The sequence below is a fragment of the Eupeodes corollae genome, chromosome 1 (assembly GCF_945859685.1).
Source record: "Eupeodes corollae chromosome 1, idEupCoro1.1, whole genome shotgun sequence".
NCBI lineage: Eukaryota > Metazoa > Arthropoda > Insecta > Diptera > Syrphidae > Eupeodes > Eupeodes corollae.
In genome coordinates, this window is record NC_079147.1 from 8418854 (window position 1) to 8443182 (window position 24329).

The 24329-nt window shown below is 35.5% G+C and overlaps 1 protein-coding gene across 8 annotated transcripts in view; it reads right to left on the reverse strand.

Annotated features, from left to right (window-relative positions):
- Window positions 1-1879: 1879 nt before the first annotated feature.
- Window positions 1880-24329, reverse strand: part of LOC129938513 (ankyrin repeat and fibronectin type-III domain-containing protein 1) — a 187319-nt gene continuing 164869 nt past the window's right edge. For 5 of the 8 annotated variants that reach the window (XM_056046129.1, XM_056046130.1, XM_056046127.1 and 2 more), the window contains 6 exons: window positions 9825-9968; window positions 9180-9404; window positions 8902-9108; window positions 8595-8805; window positions 8398-8530; window positions 1880-5182 (listed from right to left, as the gene is read on the reverse strand). In XM_056046129.1, the coding sequence (XP_055902104.1) occupies window positions 2900-5182; window positions 8398-8530; window positions 8595-8805; window positions 8902-9108; window positions 9180-9404; window positions 9825-9968 (3203 nt within the window). In that variant the 3' untranslated portion in view covers window positions 1880-2899. The remainder of the gene's footprint in view (window positions 5183-8397; window positions 8531-8594; window positions 8806-8901; window positions 9109-9179; window positions 9405-9824; window positions 9969-24329) is intronic. The other 3 variants (XM_056046133.1, XM_056046132.1, XM_056046131.1) reach the window with 3 other exon arrangements.

Sequence of the window (24329 nt, forward strand, 5' to 3'; positions counted from 1 at the left end):
TTCTTTAAATAACAACAATTCATTTATTTATTAAAAAATAATTCATCATTTTTTAGTTAGGTTTATAATTTATGAGTAGCATTCTGACATTTTAACATTTTTATAGTTGAAAAGATCCATTCAACTAGGTCTATAATAACTCATGTATAGTTTATGATTCGTTTTTGACTTAACTACTTTAAAAATTTTGAGTTGTTTTTGAAATTCCAGTTATAAAATAAGAAAGACCTTATTTTTCTTGAATAGAAACTATAAAAGTCAGTCTATATAGTTTTTGTTTTTGTGTTTTGAGTTGGTCATAAAGCTAAAATAGTGATTACCTATATTGACATTTGTATATATTTATGTAGCTATTGTTTTCCTAAAATAATTTATAAACAAAAGATTATTTTTATTTTAAAATGAAGACCGTACAAATTTTTGGGTATTATCTACTTGTCTTTTTGTTTGAGCTCAAAACAATTGAAAGGAATAAGACAATATTAAGATAAAACAACATAAATATTCATAAGTTTTTTAAGATGGAGGTCAAATTGTTGACAAGTGGAAGTTTTGACAAAGTATGAAGAAAATGAGGCCGGATTATTGTCATATATGCTTGGAAGAATACAAAAGACGAACTAACTGTGGGCAAAAATAATTACACATTTAGTGGCATAACTTGGAAGAGATTGTGTGACAATTAAGATTTTAATTTATTTATTTCGCGGTTTAATTAAAACAAATAATTAATTGACATTGGATTAAGTTGAAAATTTAATTTTTCAAAGAAACATTTCACACAAAATTACAACTGTCAAATTTGACGTTTAAGTATGACGTTTGGGTATCTGGTTTCAAATTCAAGGGAAATTAGCAGGTTCAGTCCGAATAAGTGACTCCATTCATGTCATTACTTCAAAATGGAATTGGAACTTTATTTCTCCAAAGTTAAACTTAAACCCAATACGGTTTTCGCGAAATGATCGGTTTTGGCCGAAAACCTACATATGTACATCGAAAACTAAAGTTTTTACATACGTTATTTGAAAGCCACAAGTTTTCGTAAACTACAAATTGTATATAAAACCTGTAGAAAACTAATAAACACTCAAAGATGAACTAAAGCAACAAAACTTTCGAAACATTTATGGCTGAATCACAAACACGCTTCGGCTTCACCTTCACCTGACGTTTACAAGTTCAGCCATAGGAATTCAATGCATGTAATCCCAATGGAGCTTCGACCTCACGTTTCGTTTGACAATCGTAAGGAAAAGAACGTAATATAATGTAATGTGACTAAAAACGGAAGCTCTAGTTTAATTATCTGATCATTTGCTTTGTCTGACAGCTCAACAGCTGTAAAAAAATGTCAACAAACAAAATATTTGCTCTTTGGAGGGATGAAATAATAGAAATGTCATTCAAAGCAACCTCGAAGCAGGCCCACCGTAACGTAGACGAAGCCGAAGCTGAAGCGAGTTTGTGATTCAGCCATTAGCGCTCAATTAAATGCAAACACAACAGTTTATAGCTCCTTTCAAAAATATATTACAATTTGAAATATACCAATGGCTCCAAATCATTGATTGAAACCCAATTTTTCGAAACAATTCAAACTATCCTTAATAAGTTGTTCAGTATTTGAATATTGCATCAACACAAATTTAATGGGTCGGTTCTGTCAAACGAAAACGTGTAAGCGATTTTGGGTTTTTTGAAAACTCCTTGCCAAAAACTTGGTTTTGGGTTTGGTGTGAAAAGGCTATTTAATTGATATTGAAGACATTTATATTATTAATAAAAAAAAGCAAATTTCATCGTGAATTATGTGTCTACGTAATCCTTTTCCAATTGACAAGAAACTCTTTTACTCAAAAATGTATATGGAATAATTCAGAAGGTAATGAAGTTCACCTTTTAATTAAATTAGAACAAAACATGATCAGCTGATATTTTGACGTAAGCACACTTGACTTGAAAGTCAGATGAGAGTTTGATTGATTATAACTTTCCAAAAAGTTCCTTAATTGGGGACATATTTTTGACAGTTGGACAATTAGCACAGCTAGCGCCTTTTTTCATTACAGAAAGGTTTGGGGTTGCTAATGGGGTTTTTAAATGAAGTTGTGCAGAAAATAAATAAATCATAGAGTAATAAAGTTGAATGAAAAAACATTATCAACTGTCATTTTGACAGAAGTAAACTCAACTTGATAGTTAGGGAGATTTTTCTTAACTAACTTTCTAGCCAACTTTCCAATAAAATCGTCTAAATTGGAAGGCAATTATTTGGCAGTTAGCCGATCCGATACTTGAAACTTGCTCAACTTTCAAGCTACTTAAGTCGTCTAAACCTTTCCATTATTCGCAAGTTCTTCTAGACGTCAAATAGGAAATACTTAAACAACGGTTTGACAGCTGACATTTCGAGGAATAAGTGCCATTTTTGAAATGAAGGAAGCCATATTTTCCTTCGGAGTATTTATTTAAATTGTATTTTGAGCCTTTCACGGAAAATAAGATTTGGTGTTTATATGTATATGCAAAAAGCTATATATTTTTAAGAGTGGCAAATATAAGAAGCTTTAATTTAAAGCATTTTAAGCTAAGTATTGTTTGTCATTTCAATCAGGAGTTTGATGTCTTTTGAAAATATACATATACATATTCTTAAACCTGCGAAAGTACTCGCATTTCCGTATTCAATTTATGTGCCCCTATCAATCACAAATTTGCCTGACCCTTGAAACCAGTGGGGATAAGTGTCAACTGTGAGTTTTTATAAGTTAAACAGAAATCTTATTAATATAAAAGTGGGAAGTTTGTTTCTTAGGCTTGGGATTGCAACTATCTAGAACTATGTCAAATGTCAAGTCATATGAGATTGCAATAAAATAATAACAAAAATAAAACCTTAAATAAGATGCGACTTTCGGTTGGAATGTTCAATGGCAGCAAGCAACTCATGCTTCTGCCGCACATACAACCTACCCTTTTTCCAGGGATTTTGCAATTGCAATGGCTTGAAATCATCACGCAAGCAGCGTTCCCGCGCCCCTATAACTGCTACCAAACAAAAATTGTTTAATTTGTCAGACGTGTAAATTGGTCCATTATTGCCCTTTAACACCACCGCCGTATTAATTTGCTTCACCACTAGATTTATAACTTCTCTGGCTGTGGTCTTTGGTGTGACATTGAGTTTCAAGCTAGTACCACTAGCCAAGCCGGTATCGTAAGCCGTAAACACTTGAATAATTCCCGTTTGCTGAGAGGTACTTGTAGCCGCATGTGAAATACTGCTGGCCAAAGCTGTTGTTGAATTCCCTAGTGTGCAGTCTTCTGCGCTAGCCTGACGAGGTATTGGACGTTTATTTGATTTATTTGATACTGGTGAGGACGGTTCTGAGCAGTGTACCTTGGCGTCGGTGCCTTTGATTTCGGTTTGTAAAGCATTAAGAGTTGACTTGAGGAAAAGTCCTCCGTCTTTTAGAGCAGCGGTTGTCTTGAGTTTGACCCTTTGAGCAATTGGATAGGAAGCAGTTTCCGAGTCACTGGATAGACTTTGTACTGAATCGGTGATATTCGTTTGACAGCTACTGCTGTGAGCACTCACGGAGAGGTACGGAGCGGAATTGGATGTAGGACCACCCTGGACATTCGGCATAGTTGTCCGTTTCCTAAAGTGAGAGTTTTTTAATTTGTTATTAGCTGACAGAGTGTCTTCGGAGCGTGAGGGTGGCATGCGGTAGAGCACTTGTTCACTGTTCTCACCTCCAGTTGAATAAAAGCTTTGTGTGTATTGCGAACAAGTTGAGTCCGCACTGTTTTTCCTAAGACATTCATCGTTCTTTGAGTTCATTTTAGGATGCAGGAACTGTTGAGGTTGTACACAGCCAAGATTTTGTTCGGACTTCGAGTGCTCTGCAGCCAGATAACACTCTGAGTTTAGATGAGAGTTTGCAGCTGGGCCGGGCCATGATCCGCGGCCGGGGCCGCTCTTGCTGAATTTCGTATCGCGAACTGGCAGCTGCAACAGATGACAGTTGCTGTTATCACACATGGAGTTTTCAACGTTGTCCTCGAGGATTTTCTTAAAATCCAGAATTTCTCTTATGGTCACGGTAGGGTTGCAGCTACGATCACGAGCAAACGCAATCACATCCATAAGCCAGCGAACACTCTTCCAAACCGAATTCAGATTTAAAGTGAGTTCCTGGAGCTTGGCTAGACGCTCCTTCGCAATTTGCAGCTCACTGGTGGAGAAAGCCTCACGGTGAGAATGATTTGCCAAAGCTGTATCTAGTTCGAGAATGCACGAGAGCCTCGAATATTTTTGAATGATTCCGTTTTGATATGTCCTCAGGTGGATCATTTCAAAAGCCTGAATTGTCAGGCTTAGCAAGTCGTCTCGCTGAAGTAGCAATTCGGTTTGACCTGGCACAGCGCAGGACGATTCCACTGGGGGACAGATTATTAAAAAGCTAATGTCCTTCGATAGTTCAATGATTTCAATATCATACAGCCTATAATTGAGGGCTTCCTCGGGTCGGATGTTCATGTGTTTGAAGAGTGTGTTTGCCGCCTGTGTAATATCGTTCAAGAAGATCTTCTGAACCTCGGTCATAACCTCCGGATTCGGAGTAAATTCCAGGGTCATCGATTCAGATTTATTTTGTTTTGTCAGAATTTCCCATTCATCGGCTGTTATGTGGGAATTCTCTCGAACCTTTGCATGAGGAAGAACGTTTGGCGTTTTCACTGGAACAACCACCTGAATTTGATCGACCGAACATTGCATTTTCAAATAGCCTAAGTAGAGACCCGGGTTTATTTTCGTTGTCGATGTCTGATGGTAGAGAATTTGGTCGCTAATTGAAGATATGAGCATCTCGTTGATGTTATAGTCTTCGTGTAAAGCTGTGATTTTCTTTTGGATTTTATTTACAGGCAACCATCGAGAGTTTAAGACGGATATGGATTTTTGAGTTTTCACCGAATTTACACAACACAGCACAACTGTGCCGTGTGAATCACGCAGGGGTTTGTGAAATAATTGGCCAAGATCGGTTAGACAGAGGGCTGATTGCATCTGACAAGCGGCCGAAAGTAGTTTCGTACGGAAATGAACGGCCGACGTTAAGTGCCGTTCCATGTCGGTGCGAAGAGATTTAACATCTTCCCAGGTACAAGCAACCTAAAAATAAAAAGAGGAAAAAGTTTTCATTAAGATTTAGTAAAAATTACATGAAAAAAAGGAACAATTTAATAAAGTCACATCATTATCGTAAGGTTTATTATTTTCTAACTACATGAGGCTGTAAATGTTTTATTAAGGAAAGGATTGATAGCCCAAATGAAGAGCTGCAACAAAGGGTTTTCTTTCAATAAAAGTTTTCATTGGGCAGGTTCAGACATTTGCAGTCAATTCTTTTAACGTACATTTTTACCAAGGCAGCTAGTTAGTTTTTCAAGTGTTATATGTTTTAAACTTAGAAGATTACTTCACTAACCTCTACCATCAGTTTAAAGTTCAAAATCTACCAACTCCTCAGGCAAGCAACAAGTCCATCACGATCTGTATATTGTCTTGAAATGATACTTATATCTTTTCCAATTTGGCAAGGAACCCTTTTACACAAATCATTAAATGGAATTGTTCATAAGATTTAATTCAGCTTTGAATGTGTTGAATGGAAAAACTTAATCATCTGTCATTTTGACATAAATAGAATTGAATTGATAGTTAGGTAGATATTGCTTCACTTAGTTTCCAATCAGCTTTCCAATAAAGTTACATTAATTGGAATACAATTGGCAGCTGGCCAATCAGATACTAGAAACTTGATTTACTTTAAGGTCCCTTATGTTGTCTGAACCTATCCATTTAAAATAGCCAGCTTTTTGGGCAGCTGGCATTTGTTGACACATGGGGTAAAAACACTACGCTATTTCTAAATATGGAACATTACATGCTTCAAAAACCCATTGGCTGCGTTCAATCTTGTGTTGGATAGGGTATCTTGGATAGGTGGATTTGATACCTTGTTGAACGAATTGGATAGCTGTATTGAGGTAGCTGTCAAAAAATAAAAACAACTTTCAGCTGTTCACAAAAAGCAAAGGTGCGTAACAATTTAATAAATGAAAGATAATCTTAATCTGTGTTAAATTTCCTCTTAGCTCAATTGGAATTCTATACGATTAATAATTTACTTGCGAAGTCTCCGGTTTTAAAGGATTTACGAATTCAAATTATTAGGATCTCTTGCACAAATTGCAGTAAAATAAACGAACTTTCAAACGGTAGAAAAAGCTGTTTTTTTTGTTTGGATCTTGAGTAATCAAGAAAGCTTATTATCAACTGGAGTGTTCAATTTAGCTAAGAGTTCTGCTCATTTTGCATTCAGCGAAATTCTCCAAGTGGTATGTTCATTGCTCGGAGAGTATATTAAATGGCCAGCTTTTCAATATTACAACAATATTTTTTCAAGTAAAATCTCATCATCAATTTCAATCAAATTCGGAGGCAAATAGCTTCTTTATCGTCTATTATGTACAGAACATCTTCAAATACAACTTCAATTAAGGTATCTTTTGTTTACCAACAAATACAAAAAGCTGAAATGAATTTTCAAGTTTCTTGAAATTCAACCATGTGTTGAATCAGCTGTTCTGTCAGATACCTACATACCCCAGAAATTCTTGGATACCTTTGGATTCCTTTTATGGCATCTCAGCTGTTTTTGATCAGCTGTTCCTTTACACGTAAAACACTAACAAAAAGGTATCCGGATACCCTATCTGTCTTAGATTGAACACAGCCAATGAAACGTTTTAAATTCACTAAAAAAGTGGTCAACATTTTGCAGTCACACTTTGCAAAGCTAAGACACTTTTGTGTTCTCGTGAAGTATCACGGCAAAAGTGGAACTGGTTACAAAAATGCAATCTCTTAGAAAAAGGAAAATAGAACTGGGCGCAGAAGACAGCCTTGTTTAACACCTGATGTCGTGTGGAACCTTTCTGATCTTTCTATTCCATTCCATACCATTGTTTGGTTGCTCGCGTAGAGGCCTTTGAGCGTATTCAAAACTTTTGTGGATATACCTAAGCAGCTGAGCTTGTAAAACAATGCATTCCGATCAATTAAATCGAAAGCTGACTTGAAGTCAATGAAGGAAGTGTATAACTTCTTTTCTTTCGTTAGGAATGATCTGGCGATACACGTTAAAGAAAATATATTGTCCACCGTTGAGTATTCTTTTCTAAAACCAGCCTGGTATTCGCTTAGCGGATTGTTATCTTGAACCCATAGCGTAAGGCTTTTTTAAAGATTGGGAAAATGATATTCTTGCGAAAGCTTTCCCGACAATCATCGCTAAGGAACATCTTGTTGTATGCATCTTTTAATTTAATTAAGAAGTTTTATGCAGCATTTTTATAAAATTCATAGGGAACACGATCGTCTCCGGGAGCTTTGTTGTGAATTGTGAATGCTTGATCCAGAATTTCGTTTTAGATCCAAGGATAAGCAAACTGTATTTGGAAAGGTCTTTCTGGCCTTCATAGTATTTGTTGAAAATGATCTAATAGTCCCGTGCAAATTTCGATTTTCCTAACGAAAGGTATCCCATTTAGTTCTCGCGGTAATTTCCAAAAAGAGTTGCTATCTCTTACTGCGTTCAGCCTTCCCTAAGGAAAAGGGAATATTCTTTTAGTTTTTCCTTGCGGAGATTTTTCTAAGCTACATTTGCGTTTTGGTACATCATTTTTGCTGAGTTTGAATTGATTGCCCTTACTAGCTTAAACAGCCTGAACGATTTGTTCCTAATTGCTTTATATTCTGCATCAAACCACTGATCTCTCCAGTTTTTTTGCCTACATAAAGCATTGCTTTTCTTATAAATAGAATCTGAAGTAATCAACAAATCTATATAGTGTTAGGGAACTAGGATCTTCCAAAAGCTTAATTAACTTTTTTAACTCAGCAAAGATCTGTACATATATTGAAATCACTTACAGTGACAACTTCAGTGTAAAAATAAAGGGGGTTTGAAACATTGTTAAAACTAAGTAAAAATCCTCTTAAATTTACTACAATCTTCCTCCCGAATTACTTTTTAAAAAGTATCTATATTATTGTCTGATGATAAAATTCTACCCTCATAAGATTTTTTCTCAAAAATCCTTTATCCAAACTGATTGATGGAAACCCTATATTAATTGAAAAGCCTACATGTCTTCTTTTTTGAAGGTAACACTGTCTAGTCAAATAATAAGATGTCTTTATGTGTATCTCTAAAAAACAACTTATTTAAATCTATTGATTTATTTTTTCCTTCATAAAAATCCAAATTTCATCTTTTTAACTTAATAACACAACAAAAAAGAGCTTTAACCCAGACTTACCTTCATAAACCAATGGTAGTCACTGTGCAGAGAACTCGGATAGGTTTCATCTATCTCAATTACAGGGATGCAATCTTCACTCGTTACGAGTACCTTATCCTCGTAGTACAATATACACGCCAGATAGATACCACTGGAAATTAAAATTTTAATGATTGTAAAGACGGATTTTCAAGACATAAATATGGATAACATACCGTCTGAGATGCTTTTGGAATTTCGACGTCACAGAAAATAATTGCTTTATGGTTGTCTTCTTTTTGGGATTTCTTCGATGTGCTGCAGATGATTCCAAGGTCAATTCGGAGGCATCTTCAGGTCGGGCCAGACGCACAGCCGTAAAAAGACTGTCAAGGATTCGAAGTCGTCCCATAAACCGATCATCTCTCTCAGTCAAGTCTCGCCAACCTGTGAAATTGATACGGAGTATTAAGTCTTTAATACCTTAATACCTCTAACAAGATGAAGGTACATAACAATCTCGACCTCCCACACTATACTTACTTGATGGTACAACACTTGCTGGCACAGACAATCTTGATGGACCCCATCCCTTGACATTGCCACAACAAGCTCTAATGAAATACCTTCGTCCCTGAGTGAGGTCACTTATTCTACAATTGGCGCCCATTGTTCCCTGAAAGCTATTCCATTCGAGAATCTCTCGTTCCCCAACCACATTGCTAAAATCTGCTCTTGTTGACCATTGAACTGAATCAAAATTAAATTAGCCAAATAACATACAACAACACGTCGGTAGGTAAGCGATAACAACAATTTACCTTTGAATTTAGTCCCAATGGCACCCTCAGTGGGCTCCAGAATTCGCACCATTATAGAATTAACTCCAATGACATCAACACCAACAGCCATAGGGCTATCTGGGGGACGGGCCTGATCCCAGCCGAGTAGCATGCGGCGCAATCCTTTAACACGTCGTTCCCAAATTCCAATTTGTTTATCAGTTTCAGTTCCTGTGCAACCTGTCACTGACGGTCCACTATTACCTGAAATTGCATGAATTTCGTACATTACAAACGTTTGGGACATTGTATCTACATATGTATATCTAGATCTAGGTATATTCCTAGAGGAAAAACAGGCAGACAAACATGCTACACAGAGACTATCCAGGTAAACCAAACACACACAACCGGAATATCCTGGAGCCCGGAGGGAAATTGCAATGATCTCAGATGCCATTTTCAGTTCCCAAATGCAATTTCGTATGACATCCTGCCAGCAATTTTGTAAAATTATTTTACAAAATAAAAATAAAAAGCTTCCATATGACGACCCATTCGAAGACTTTAGGCAGCGGCACTCGTTTATGGGAAGGACACTTTATAGACACGACATGCAAGTTTTGAGGTACTTTCGTGCATGTCACATACTGATGATGGGAAAAGTAAACTTACACAACTCACCGATAATAATACTGGATATAGAGGAACGGGTGCTGGTAAATGGTGTTGACTGTGGGAAGCCCTCACATCCACTAAGGTCCTGTATCCGGCTTTCGGCATCTTGCAAAAGTCCATTTAGTTTATTACCAAGAGATTCTGTGGCAACTGAAAAGGAACACAAAAAAAAATTTACCAAAACGTTAGATATTTTCAATAAAGGAGAGAAAAAAGAGAAGTCTGTACTGAGTAACTTAATTTGGTTATGCAATTTTTGTAAGGTTGTTATTTGAGTATTTGAGGAACACTTCAAAGTGCCTACATAAAGTTTTACTTTTGTGTTCATTCGGTAACTTTGGTTTGAATTTCTTGGTTGATTTACAAATAAAATTAATTATGTATTCCAACAATAGAAAGTACTTAAAAGTTCTTATGAGTAACTCGAAATATGAATTAAGTGGAGCAACAGTCCGTAGTAAACCAGTGCCTTGTGACTTACAACTATTAAGCATTCCTGTGTGCTAGTTTTATCAGCAAAAGGGGGGGCCTTAAATTTGTACGCTGAATCCTAACAGAGAACTTTTCAATTCCTCGCAATAGGCAGTAAAAAATATGGCAGGGATTGAACCCAAGACTTCTCGCATGACAATCCTACGCTAAGGGTACTGTGAGTTACTCACTATGTGATACTTTCTAAGATAGGTTTAAAAACTACTTCAATATTTCGGATTTCCAAAGTCATTTGAATAACAAAATCGAGGTACTTATATTTACACTTCAGATTAATCGTACTTGTACTTAAAAAGAAGCAAGTGCTAGTATTTTCAAGTATTGGAGCACAAGTACCAAGTATCAGATGTTCAAACACTTGAGTAGTACTTCAAATAAGTGAATAGTGTGTGTTTTCTTTCAGTTTCCAAGGAATTAAATTACTGGTCAAGTACTTCAAAGTACTTGTAAACTTTTGGGTTTGCTACGCACAATCGGTATTGCATGGTTTTGAAATAAATTAGTTTAGATTGAAAATACGTAGGCAGGTAGGTAGAGATGGCAGTCACAAGCAGCCTTGCTATTTCAAAATACACTATTTTAGGTCCATTTCGTCGCATTCAGAAATGAAATAAGGTTTTTGATTTACATCCGGGAAAGTTCATCAAGATCTTAAAGGAATTCCCTTCCGAAGCTTAACATTCTAGAGCCGGCTAGGGAAGAACATTTACAGAGAAAGTGAATCACAGTTTCCATTTCATGTTGGCCTCCGCCTTTACTGCACTGATTATTGTGAGGGTTACCCAGCTTTGCTGCATGCTATGCTAACAGCCAATATCCGGTACATATTGCAGTGAATCTGACTATATCATGCCTGGGTCTGCATAAAAGTTCGATAGAACGGTTTTTTCTACAGGTAGGCCATATCTACCTATCTTTCTGGACATGGTATAATCCGTTAGACGACTGTGTCACCTGAGGTTGGATTCTGTCATAAAAATTGAGGACATTTTGCCTCAAAGGGAATATTTACCCTTTCCGCAAGGACCTATCCTCTCGGGGCCAACTCAGCAGCCCGTTAATTTTCAGCAAAGCAATGCCACTAGATTGATACAGAGGTATGTTTTGAGGCTGGACAGTCCGACATTTTTGAACCAGTAAAGATGATATTGCGGCCAAATTGAAAGTCATAATAGCCGTAAGCTATTTTTCTATTTTGGTTTAATCTTGATGTGAGTATTTTGCATGCTTCCTATGATGGTTAGTGCGTTGGACTTCCATGCCAGAGTACTTGTGTTCGATTCCTGCCTATGCCATCTAAAGTTTATTTCACTGCCTCTTGCGAGGAATTGACAAATTCTCCAAGAGTAATTCTTGTCATGAAAAGTGCTTTTTTAAATAAGCCGTTCGGATTAGGCTTAAAACTGTAGGTCGCCTTCATCCCTCACAACAGTACTCGCACACAGGAATGGTTGAGAACGATAATTCCACTTGAAATACACTGGCATACACAGGTAGCCGAAAAGACTTGAAAACATTTAAGGATTCAGAGAAGATTCCGGACCCAACTCCACACACAATCTTTAACCCATCAGTAAAGATAGTTGTATAGAAGTCTTTCGTAACCATGCCATCCTCCAATCCTTTCTGACAGGAAAAATGACTTTAAAGCCTTTAATGGGGTGCAAGGCTGTAATGCAGCAGTCGATTCACGTCGCAAAAATATCCTCTGGAATCAGTTCGTTAGTTCCGCCATGCCTATGGGGTTTGAAAAACTAACAGTTTGATTTTAATACTAAATATTTAATGAGTAGGTCTACTGGTAGGAGGTTTAAAATAACATTTAAGGAATCTGTTGGACAGGATGAAATGCCCCCTGTAGTTCCGATACTAGCTATTCGTTGAATCTTCCTTAGTTGGGCCACCACATAATCAAGCCATAGGAAAAATTATGACGTACAACGGATGTGTTCATAAACATATTCATCTTCGATTGAAGGCCCAAAAGTTTTTGTGCAGGTGTAAAAGGCAATACAGGTCTTTTTAACCCAAAAAAACATTCTATATAAAGATAGAAATCCTTCGTACGTATCACCATCCAAAACCCATTTCTTAACATTTTTGAATTTCAAATGTCGACGAAAAGATGCGAATTTCAACGAAAAAAATTAGCTTGTTCTTACGCCTCCATAGAATAAACTACTTGGTTTCTATTACCGATCTGGGTTTGGACCACGTTTTAGATGAATGTTTAAATATCATCGAAGAAAAACCAGCGTTCATAGCAAAATATGTTGTAGTCATATTTGCAATAATGGATAAAAGAAACAAAGACAAAGTACTAAATATCCTAAACGAATTACACCCAAAATTCAAATCACAATTGAAAATGCGGTTAGCAAAACAATATCTAAAAATCTACCGTGAAAAAAATTGTTTGCTTTTCGACTAGTGTCAATAACCAACAACATCTGGAAGACTAGTTAATTTCCGATTAAACCAAGCAGGGCATATTATCATCAATAGTGCTTCCAACTTCGTGAATAAAGTTTTCAAAATAAGTGATGTACGATTATACGTCGCCAGCGAGAAAAAAGTCATCAAAATCTTAAGTGATAATGGTTATCCTTCTACTTTAATTCAATGTCTCCTTTTAAAACACAAAATGCATATTCTACTAAAAAATATTGATGAACCTGTTAGAACACACCACAAAACCATTACGTCCCAACTCTATCCGAAAAGTCAAAAAATTGACAGAGATTCGACTTACTTTCAAATCAAACAAAACACTTGACCATTGTTTTACTAAACTTAAGACGAAACCTGATAAGAACAAACGAACAGATGTGATCTACAAAATTAATTGAAATAGTAAATCAAAAGAACCGTGCAACCTGTGTTATATTGGGTCTACAAAACAACCTCTTAGACAACGCATGTCGAATCATAAGTCCGACATAAAAAAAATCTGAGAAGACAGCCCTGGCCAGTCATAGTATTGTAAGCGGTCATTCTCCAAACTGTAAAGGCGTGGAACCAGTGGCAGCATTGCTTTGCAGCCATCAGAGATGCCGCCTCTGAAGTGCTAGGTTTCACACGGCCACCATAGCGAAACCCCTGGTTTGACGACTAATGCCGGCAAGCTCACGCAGCGAAACAAGAGGCATACAAAACGGCGCTGCACAAAAGGACTAGAGCTGCTCGCGAGCTCTACGAGCAGAAGAGGAGAGAGGAACACCGGCTTCTTAGACGGAAAAAAAGAGAGCATGAGAAGCGCGCGATCGAGGAGATAGAGGGATGTCACAACAGGAATGAGGTTCGTAAATTTTACCAAAAGGTACAAAAACCTTCCAAGGGTACAAGCCACGAACCAAAGCTTGTAAGGATGATCAGAGGAACATCGTAGTGGAACCGCAGTCTACGTTGAGAATATGGAAAGACCACTTCTCCAAATTATATAACGGCGATGACGAACCGAATTCCGCTGTAAGGAAGATAAAACCACTCAACCTCGGCGAAGCAGATCAATAATTCCGCCTACCCGACTTAGACGAAGTGAAGATCGCTATATCTTAACTTAACTCAAACAAAGCTGCTGGAGCTGACGGCATCGCTGCCGAACTATTCAAAGCAGCATGCAATGATTTGGTAGGGAGCATGCACCCTACAAAATATGGTCGGAAGAAAGCATGCCCGATGAGTAGAATCTCAGCATAGTGTGTCCGATACATAAGAAAGGAGACCCTCTAAACTGCGCCAACTACAGATGCATCAGTCTCCTTAACATTGCGTATAAGATCCTCTCTGCCGTATTATGTGAACGTCTGAAGCCATTTGTGAACAATCTGATTGGTCCTTATCAGTGTGGCTTCAGACCAGGAAAGTCCACTATCGACCAAATATTCACACTACGGCAGACCTTGGAAAAAACCCAGGAGCTTCAAATCGATACCCACCATCTCTTTACCGATTTTAAAGCCGCGTATGAGAGCATCTATCAACAGCTATAACTTCGAGGTAGTTAAGAACTTTGTCTACCTAGGCCCCGCTATAAATACAGATAACCACACCAGCGCTGAAATTAGACGAAGAATAACTCTTGCAAATCGCTGCTTCTTTGGACTTAGAAGGCAATTGAGAAGTAAAGTCCTCTCTCTGGTGCTGAAATCAGCATCCAGCTGAGGACTGGATCCTGTCAAAGAAAGATGAGAGCGTCGGGTGATTTTTGGTCCCGTCGCAAAGATGAAGAATGGAAGAGAAGATATAACGATGAACTGTACGGGCTGTACAACGACACTGACCTAGTTAGCAGAATTAAATTCCAAGGGCTTTGATGGCTGGGTCATGTAGACCGAATGTACATCAACGCTCTAGCCCAGAAGGTCTTTGAATCCAATCCCGAGGGACGGCGCAATAGAGAAAGACCGCGACTCAGGTGCGCACCTAGGTGGAAGAGGACCTCAGCCAACTTGGCGTGCGAAAGTGGAGACAGCTAGCTAGGGACCGACCTACCTGGAGACGCATGTTGGTTGAGGCCCTGGTCCACAGTAGCGCCACCTTAAAGAAGTAAGTAAGTAATATTAAATTTTCCTATTTTTCTTGAGTGAGTCAACTTTATTGTAACTAAGATCATTTGTTTATTTTTTTGTGTTAATAAAGTTCCCCTGAAGAAGTCAGCAACCCCTGCCGAAAAGTTGATGAACGCAAATGTAACTTAATTGATTGCAAAAAATTCGGCGGAAAGCTATATTTCCACTTATCACAATTATTACACCTATTGGTCAATAAATTAACAATTTTAAGAGTAACTTGCATGACTTAATGAATCAGCTGTTCGCTTAAGCTTTTAAGCAAACCAAGATGGCTAACCAGGATTTATATCTTTATCAGAGTTTTTTGCTTAGTTCGTTATTTAATGTTTACTTTCCAGTTTAGTTTGGAATCTAGAATGACTTCCAGATATTTCGCTTAAGAGGATTAAGTCATTATTTGACCGTTCAGTCAGAAAAGGGCCCACTGCCCGTGGTTCAGCTGCTTACTTTCTCGTAGAAGGGCGTTTTATCACTTAATTTTTTAAAGAGCTTGCTTATGGTTTCAAACATTCTAAAATATTGGCATGATAACAGTCATCCACCACCGTATTTTTATAAGATGCCTTCAGTCAATTCGACCTTGTTAGCGAATAATAGGTCTTTGAGCATACTTCTGATGAAGCTAGTACCATCTGTTAGAATATAAGATTTCAATATTTCCTAACATAGCTCAAGCGTAAAACTACTCATTTCGTTCCACTATAATACTGATTTTCTGTCAAGATTTCAAGCTGCAAAAGACTGGCAGTGACTGACATGTATACTTTATGTTCAAAAGAAAATAATAGACAATACAAAATGGTATTAAGTTATTCCAAGGCCGCATACAAATTTCTGATTTGTTTACCGAAATTGTGTAATGTTGTTATTATTCTGTTCTTAAATGCAAATGTTAAATAAATTATACAAAAATATTAACACATATTTCGATGAGGTAGTCTGACCTTAAGGGAGTGTAAAGAAAACAGATACTTCTAAATTAAATGCTTTTAAACGTATTTACAATTCAGAAACCTTCAAACAAAGGCACACGTTTCTATCTTGGAGTTGGATTTCTACCCCGAGATTTTTACTTTATCGTCCTGGATTTATGTCGATAACATAAAATAATAATTGCTTGAAAACAATGTTTCCTAGAATTAGCATTTTAAATTTTTAATAGCATAAAACAGAGATACTAAAACTCTGTCTGTACCTAACCTAGACCTACCTACTCTTTATAAAATGCTTTCAAATAATCCAGAATTTAATGGAATCTTTATGTTATCGGAAGGAAGTAAATGTAGGTATATTACATCCAAGTCCAATTCTATATGAAAAAGTCTACAAAAGAAAATTGAAAAAAAGCGAAAAAGAAAACCAAAAAGCTTAGTTAAATTATTTTAGAATTTAAATACAATTTTATTGATTGTATAAACTTTTAAGAGACGACTAATTGCGTTGAACAATGTTTATTTTTTGCAAAAGAGGAAAATTAAAGTCCAAAAAGTCAGAAGATACGATTCAGGCTTTAATATTCCTGCATCAGCATATTCCGCCGGTGCCAAACTGCTTCTTTTCATTAAGAATTATAATGAGGCCTCTTATATAAGGACAACCTTTTTAATTGAAATATTAACATCTAAGGGAAGGATGGCATGACAAACAGAAACAAAATTCTATAGAAGTTTGATCCTTCCATTTGATTTAAATACCACGTACCATCAGGAGCTGGAAGGCCCAGGCCAGACACAGACTATGATTGTCGTTTATTGGTCCTTTCTTGGCCTTTTCTTGATTGCGAATGCCAAATGTGAAATAATAATTCAGAACCTTTCTTTTAAATTTATTTTCGAGTAAGGCACCGAAACGAAAGGGGAAGTGTGTATTTTAGCGTTTGTGTGGATGGCAGAAATATAACTTACATTACAGACAAAACATAAATGAAATATCAATATTATATAAGCCCAACAATGTCAATGATTAGATCCTTTATTATAGAACGAAAAAGGAAACAATAAAACACTATTTCGGATTGTTTGTCCCTTAGGGCAATGAAGTGATGGAAACGTGTTTTATTTTCTATTTCAATTAACGTCCTTCGAACAAAGTACAATCATTTATATAAAAACGAAATTCAAGACCGAATGGATTCTTTATGCTGAAGAAAATGATCGAAAAGCTAAATGAATCAATTTCCCATGAAGAAATTGACACTTTCTAGAAATAATGAAGTTAATAGGAATAGGATAGCCTTTTTCTTGTTTGATTGTTCTTGAAGCTATCATTGAAAAAAGGGAGTGGTTCTTCTTAAAGACGTGATGTAGAAAAAGTGGTCTTTAAAATGTCTATCTATACGTAGATTTTCTTCAAACTCAATCAAAATCAAAACCATTCGACAAATTGTCAAATTACCTGATTTGGCCAAAAAAGATATTAAAAACTGATTTGATAACATCACACACTTGATGGGAGGTCAAGTCAGCTAAATGCGTAAGTTTTATAGCATTTTTATGGTGAAATAATCAACAATAACAGCAATTCTCATCTCATCATCATTCAGCACAAACTTTATACAATGTTATAGTAGTTCGCGTAAAATAATTTGCTCCCACAATAATAATTGAAGTCTGTCATAAACACACCCTTACAGCAATAAACCAATTAATGGCTTTTAATTACTATATACCTTCCTACGGTAGTCATGGCAATCGATTATAGCAGGGAAATAATTTATAGACACTCATTTATTTTGTTAACACACAAAAAATAATTATTATACGAAAAGAACAATTAATAGCAACAAAATTGAGAATTATTGAGTTATAAAGGGTGTCTCAAATTTAAACCCAGAATTTGATTTAACTGGCATTTAATTAATAAAAAAGTGTGCCTCGCAACTATTAAAAAAATATAAGATTGTTGACAGCTTAAATTTTTAGATAAATAAAAATGGTTGAAAATGAAACAGGAAATTAAGAATAACTATAATTTTTTAAAGCCTAGGATGCCTTCGAACATATTTACGTTCAAGAAGTGTCCGACGTAACAAAGAAAAACTTGGGGGAAAACATCTAAATAGTCTTCTTTAAGCTCGATACACTTTTTCCAGCGATTTTCAATAGCTTCGACACCCTGTTTATAGCGAGAGCCGTAGAGCTCCTCAAAAAAGCCATCACTCGCAGACTCAATTTCTTCATTTATGGCGTGGGAAACAGTTCAAGCTTTAACTCATTGATTTTGGCCATCGCTCGGATGTGTTAACTGGTGCTTTTTTTCAAATGCTTTCGTTTTTTCTCGTATCCTCACTAAACGCTGCAATAAGTTCGAATAATCTCCGCTTTGATTGTTTTTCCTAAATTTTCGGTCAATATGCGACGTGCAGCACTTTTTTAAATGCCTATCACTTTCAGTCAAGGGTCACCCAATACCATTTTGTGGATTTTCTTCATCCTCAGTTGGTCGACCACTACGATGTTTATATTCCTCGTTCAAAGTCTTCCACTAAAAATTTTACTCTAGAGCAGACTCTTTCAGAGCGATATAAGTTGGACCTTTCAAATGAATGTGCCGTACTACATAACGATGTACAAATTTTCCCATGTTTACAAATTCACTGAGACCGTTCACAACGTAGCGCCGTCAAACTTCAACTTAATATTTATATAAAGTTGGTACTCTCTACGATACTTATTCTTTCAAACAATAACTGCCATCTAAATGTCAGGTTGGGTACTTCTGGGACTACAAGCTGTAGGGCTAAAATTAAGCGCAGCATACTCTAAGCTCACTACTTGTTTGGTATTGAAAGATAGAAAACTTTGACATATTTACATGTATCAATTGAGTGACGTAACAACCTCTAGTTCATTGATATGATTCCACAGCCTAAGCATGAAGCTACGGAAACTTTATTTTTTAACATTTCTTTAAAGAAAAAAAGTTTAGAACAGAATGCATCACTTCCTTCAAACAAAAAGTTACAATCTCAAATTCTATGTAGCTTTGGAAAATCAAGAAATTCACCGAAATAAGCTTTAACATAGAAAAAAATGTCATTTGAAGTTTTGGAAAACGGACTTCGAAATCGCCATATTTTATGAATAAACTATTTTTGTCGTTGACTGAAAAAGACTTTGGAATTAAATAAAGTTTTCATAGACTAAGTTATTTCGTGGTTTCAAGTTGGTAGCGCTTATGCCTGTCAAACTCAACTATCATAATGTTAGTTAAATGTTTTCCATTTAGGAAAATGCAGCCACTTTTAGCGCTTTCGCGATGTTATGGCTGTCATAATCGATCAATTGCTCAAGAAATCGTTGAAAGTGTAAATAAATGTTAAAAAAGATTGAATTTTCCGTGGTCAAGTAGTTTTGCTTTGAAGTGACGGCAAGTGCAACACCAAGATCATGATGAGCAAAATTCATCCGAAAAAGTGGTCCAAACTTACATCAAAAGAATATTGCATCCCGTAAATCTTTCAGAGGCTGTTAAGTTAGGTAAGGTAATGTCCGTTTTGAAAAAGAACACTCTTAGGCCAGTTTAATGGCCCATTGTGATACCACAGGAATCTTGAGGTTTTCTTCTAAGAGCAATGAAACCAGTTTGAGTCCCTCACAAAACGTGAACAAATGTTAATGTGATTGAGATCGTTACAGAAGATTTCTCCTGGGTAAGTTTTGAGCTTGAGGAGGGAAAGGAAAATGTAGGTAAAGAACTCTCCGCCTCTTTTTCACCCAAACAGCTTCCGCAAAAGTAATTTGAGAATACGCCTAGCTGCTTTGCGTACCTTCCTATATTTGATAGTGCTCGGTTATGATCCCGATTCTCGTGCTTATATTCGATCTTCTTAGAGAAGAAGAAGCAATATGTTTTCTCGAGACCTGAAATGTGGTGCTTATATTCCGCCTGATGTTTGCCTTCTTCATAGCGCCTTGCATCAGCAAGGTATGCGATTGGTATGTCAGCATCATCCAAAAATGTTAGAATGGGCTATATTGTACCATTTTTGGCGAGTTTCTTTGCCTTACAATTTCCTGGAATGTCTCAATGGCCCGTAACCCATTAAAGGGGAATATTAAATTTTTGTGCTATCTTTATCAGAGATGATCGAAAGTTATGGATAGTTAGTTTTTAGAGACAGGGTCCAGATATATTAGAAGTTGATACCACGTTTTCTTTAAGCGACAAGACTTCCGCCTGGAACACTGCACAACTCTTGGGATGACGGAATGACATACTTAATTTAAGACGTTCAGAGTAGACACCTCCACCAAACCCTTTATATGTTCCCGAGTTTTGAATTAATTATTTAGCTTGTTAACATTAATTGAATTAACTTCCCAAGCGAAGCCTTTAAGTCAATCAATCTTTCTAATGTCTTAAGAAAAAATTATGATAAACTTATAGATCGTAGATCTTTAGGGTTGACTTACAACTTGGACTTCTTTCCATGCCAAGGGATTAAGGACCAGATATAAACAGCGGTTTAAAATTTCTCCAAGGACTAGTACAATTAAATCGGAGGCTTTTTGTAGTTCGGCTAGTATTATACCATCTGGTCCTGCAGATTCAAATGGTTGTTGTAGCTTGTCCCTTGACCGCCAGGAAGATCGCTTAGATTTACTTAATGACAAAGCCCAAACTTTCTAATTGAATAAAATGTTTTAAACGTATTGCTCTGTTTATTCAGCTTTACTTTTAAGACAAAAAATCAATAACCTTGTTAAAAACTGTTTTGTTCTTTTAGAACTATTTTGATTCAAACATAATACCATCACTTTCTGGGAAGCCCATCGGTTAACCTTTGAAATCAATTTCGGACGAATGATCAAGTTCAGACATTCCTATTTCAGTCGCACATCAAGAATGTGGAATGCTTTACCCAGCTTTGTTTTTTTATCTCCGGTATTTATAGCTTTAATTATTATACATATTTCAAAAAATTTGAAGGTAGTTAAACCCCTTTCTGAGCCAAACAAATATTAAAGATATATATAAAATAAAATGTTGTTAAGAAATGGAAATTCTTTTAGTCATAACTCATTGAATAGAACTCGTCTACACGACTTTATTACAGGACGAGACGAAACTTGTGGAAATGAATTGTTCAGGAATGAAGCTATGAAGTAGTTCCTCTTCCTCTACTTACTTGTCAATATAAGAATCATTTGCTTGAACAATGTAGACAAATCAATGACATTGTTGGAATATTATGAAAACAAAACAAAAAATCGTCCTTGAGAGAACTGTTGAATTTTGAAAATTGAAATTTATCTCTACATGGCTAGTTTCGGTTTTGTTGACAAGTTCGAATTAATTTCCTTAAGAACGAAAATAAAAACAACAAGAAATCCTTATTCAAATAAATGAAACTAATGTCTCAATACATATCCCTTGTATCACTCTTATGTCCTTAATATCATTACAGGATAACATACAAAACCTCGTATCATCTCAAGCTTAATGCATATCAAAAACATAAGTATGAATATTATTTTTTGTATATCTACAAGAATACACTTCAAAATGCTATTTATTTTATCACAAAAGATGTACATTATCATCCATCATTCAAGGATGTCTTCTTCCTTGTTTTTGTGTTTGTTGTTGTTTTTATTTCTGTCATGAACGACGAGGACGACATAAACAAAGTGACCAGTCAACAAAATTATGTTTTCATAGAGACTTTTACGAAATATTATTATTAGAAGGACGTATTGAATGGACTTATCATAAAATAAAACAAGTGTTGATACGTTGTCAGACTTCGAATCGGAATATTTCTTTGATGGAAATATTTTCGTTTCTATAGATAAACAAAAAATAAGAATAAGACAATGATTTTGTCAAAGTGTTTACTCATTTTGTCAGTTTTATTTTCCTGTTCACTTATTCGGGATATTAGTCGGTTTATAGAAAAGAAGTGGTTGTTAATTTGCAACTTTTTCTGACAACTTGCTTTCAAAATAAAAGATGTAATAAATTAATTAATAACATGTTTTTGAAATGTTGTTTCTGGTAATTTGGTTTTGAAACTTCATTGGAAATGCCATGTTTCAATATATTTTCTTTTTGAAATGTAAGGACTTTAGATGAGGTGATGAGTACTTGTTAAGTAAGAAAGTAGATTATAACCATAAATGGAAATTCAATTTGGATTTTTGGGGAAATGCTTTTTCTGATTTGAGACATTTATAAATATTTACATATATTTATGTAGATTACAGTATTCTAAGAATCATACTCCCAGTGCGTCAATTCAATCCACAGAACTTTCACATACGTTGCAAAACTTAAATTTTACGGATGAACTACATTATCATTTTCGAACTTGCCTATCGACGCTGTCAGTTTCTGACATCCCCAAAGAATTAACTATGCCCTAAATTTCTTTAAGTACTTTCTGAGTTCTGTCCAATCTTAGGAGCTATTAGCTTGACTATTTCGTTGTCATCAACATAAATTTTAAATAATCAACAGAAGAAAATCGTAATAAAATACATATAAGGTTCGATGGATAATTAAGACCTTTCTTAGTTTTCATCAACTAACCTTCATAAAGCAATGTTTTTTATGCTTTAAAAACGAGTATCAAAATTTGAATCACTAATACAAACGGTTTGGAACCTTTATGTGTATTTGAAGACTGATTATTTTTTAATTTTTTTCTTTTTAGTTAAATATTTGAGTATTCATTTAAACAGCATTGGGTGCTGATCAACAAGGAAGTTGAACAAAATGTCGGCGGTGGTGAAAATGTTACGGACATTAGTTCGACTTTCTTTTGTCGGATTTGGTAATAGCAAAAGGTTGGAAAATAATTGAAACTGTCACTTAACTCACTCGTCGAATTCTGTAGTGTGGTTGATTTTGTTATGTTAACCCATAATTTGCACGTTTCTTGGTTTTTAATATGATCAATTCTGACAGATTTGAACAGTAAGGAATCCTATTTATCAACGCTTTCATCATACTTACTCGTTTTTTATAAGTGGCTTTCAAGAATTGATATTCTTTCTTTAAGTAAAAATTAAAAAATTAAATTGAAAAATATTTTTGTTTTACTTTTAGGAAAACCCTACATTTGTCATCTGCATAAGAGAAAGCTTTGCATTCGTCATACTTATGGAGGTATGTATAAATATACCCAATGTCATTTTGTTGCATCAGAAAATAAGTTGCCGAATTTTTAATTTTTCGGAAGCTAAACCCTTTGCATTGATAAAGACTTCAAGACATTTCTTGTACAATTGAATTGATAAAATGCTATGAAACGACTTATATCGCTAAATTTTACAATTTAGTTCAAAATTCTGCTTCTTCTTAAATTGATGCTACAGTTCCGTGTGAACTAGGGCCTCACACAACAAAACCCGTGTTTTTTGGCATTCTATAAATAGTAGAGTAGAAAATTCCCAAGAAAACGCATCGGCAGTAGCCAGATTTTTGTATTTAAAAATGGGTAAACCTGAAAGAGGATCTGTCAGAATAATAATAAAAAACACACAAATAGAAGAAAGTTTTGTGAAAATCAAAAGTTATAATTAACTTGGGCAAAAAAATAATAAAATGGACAATTTTCAAGAAGAAATGGTAAGAAAACATCTGAAAATTGAGATTCTTTAAAAATAGTTCATTTAACAATTGCAGCTTTGACATAAAATAAAAACATCAAGAAGGTTAAAGCTCGCCTCAATTCTTTAATGAGCTTGAATCGACACAATTCCCGTCGGGGATCGGAGTCGAGTCAACATTAGTGAAAAAAATGTGGAGAAGTTGGTTTTACAGATAATGCATGATGGTCTGTTTATTTGTAAGTCGTGTACAAAAAATATAGTTTTGTTTTAATAAAAAAAATGTGGTGCTGAACTATTTAGTTTTTCATTTTTTAACACGAATCTCACTTGCACTTCATAAGAAACATCGAAACACCATTTGCATTTTACAACGTGCTGTCAAACTTAATCATTTTAAAATCTTCTTGTGCGGTGGAAACACCAAAAAGATTTATTTAATCTAAACTGAGATAAACCTTTGGTGAAAACATAGCAAAACTTAATTATCTTTTCTATTGTTTTCTCTTGCAAAATAAGCCCAGTTAGTCCATTTTCAATAACACAATTAAATAATATCAACAATAACAGATTGATTTGTTCCCCAATGGAAAATACATGATTCCAAATGCACAACTACTCAACGAACAAAGCCATCGAGATATAAATGCAAAATCAATCGCACCAACATTTGAGAACGGAATCACATAATATCCATTCGAGAAATAAGGAACCCAATATTTTTTTAAATTTTGCCAACAGCTTAATTACAAGATAACAAAATTTAAAAATTAAATTATTGCTTACAATGAAAACCCATTTCTAAAAACTCTAGTGACACTCGTAAATTTACTGTCAACAATTTAACACAACTTCAGGAGCTTTTAATTGTGATATATTTTATTGGGCTA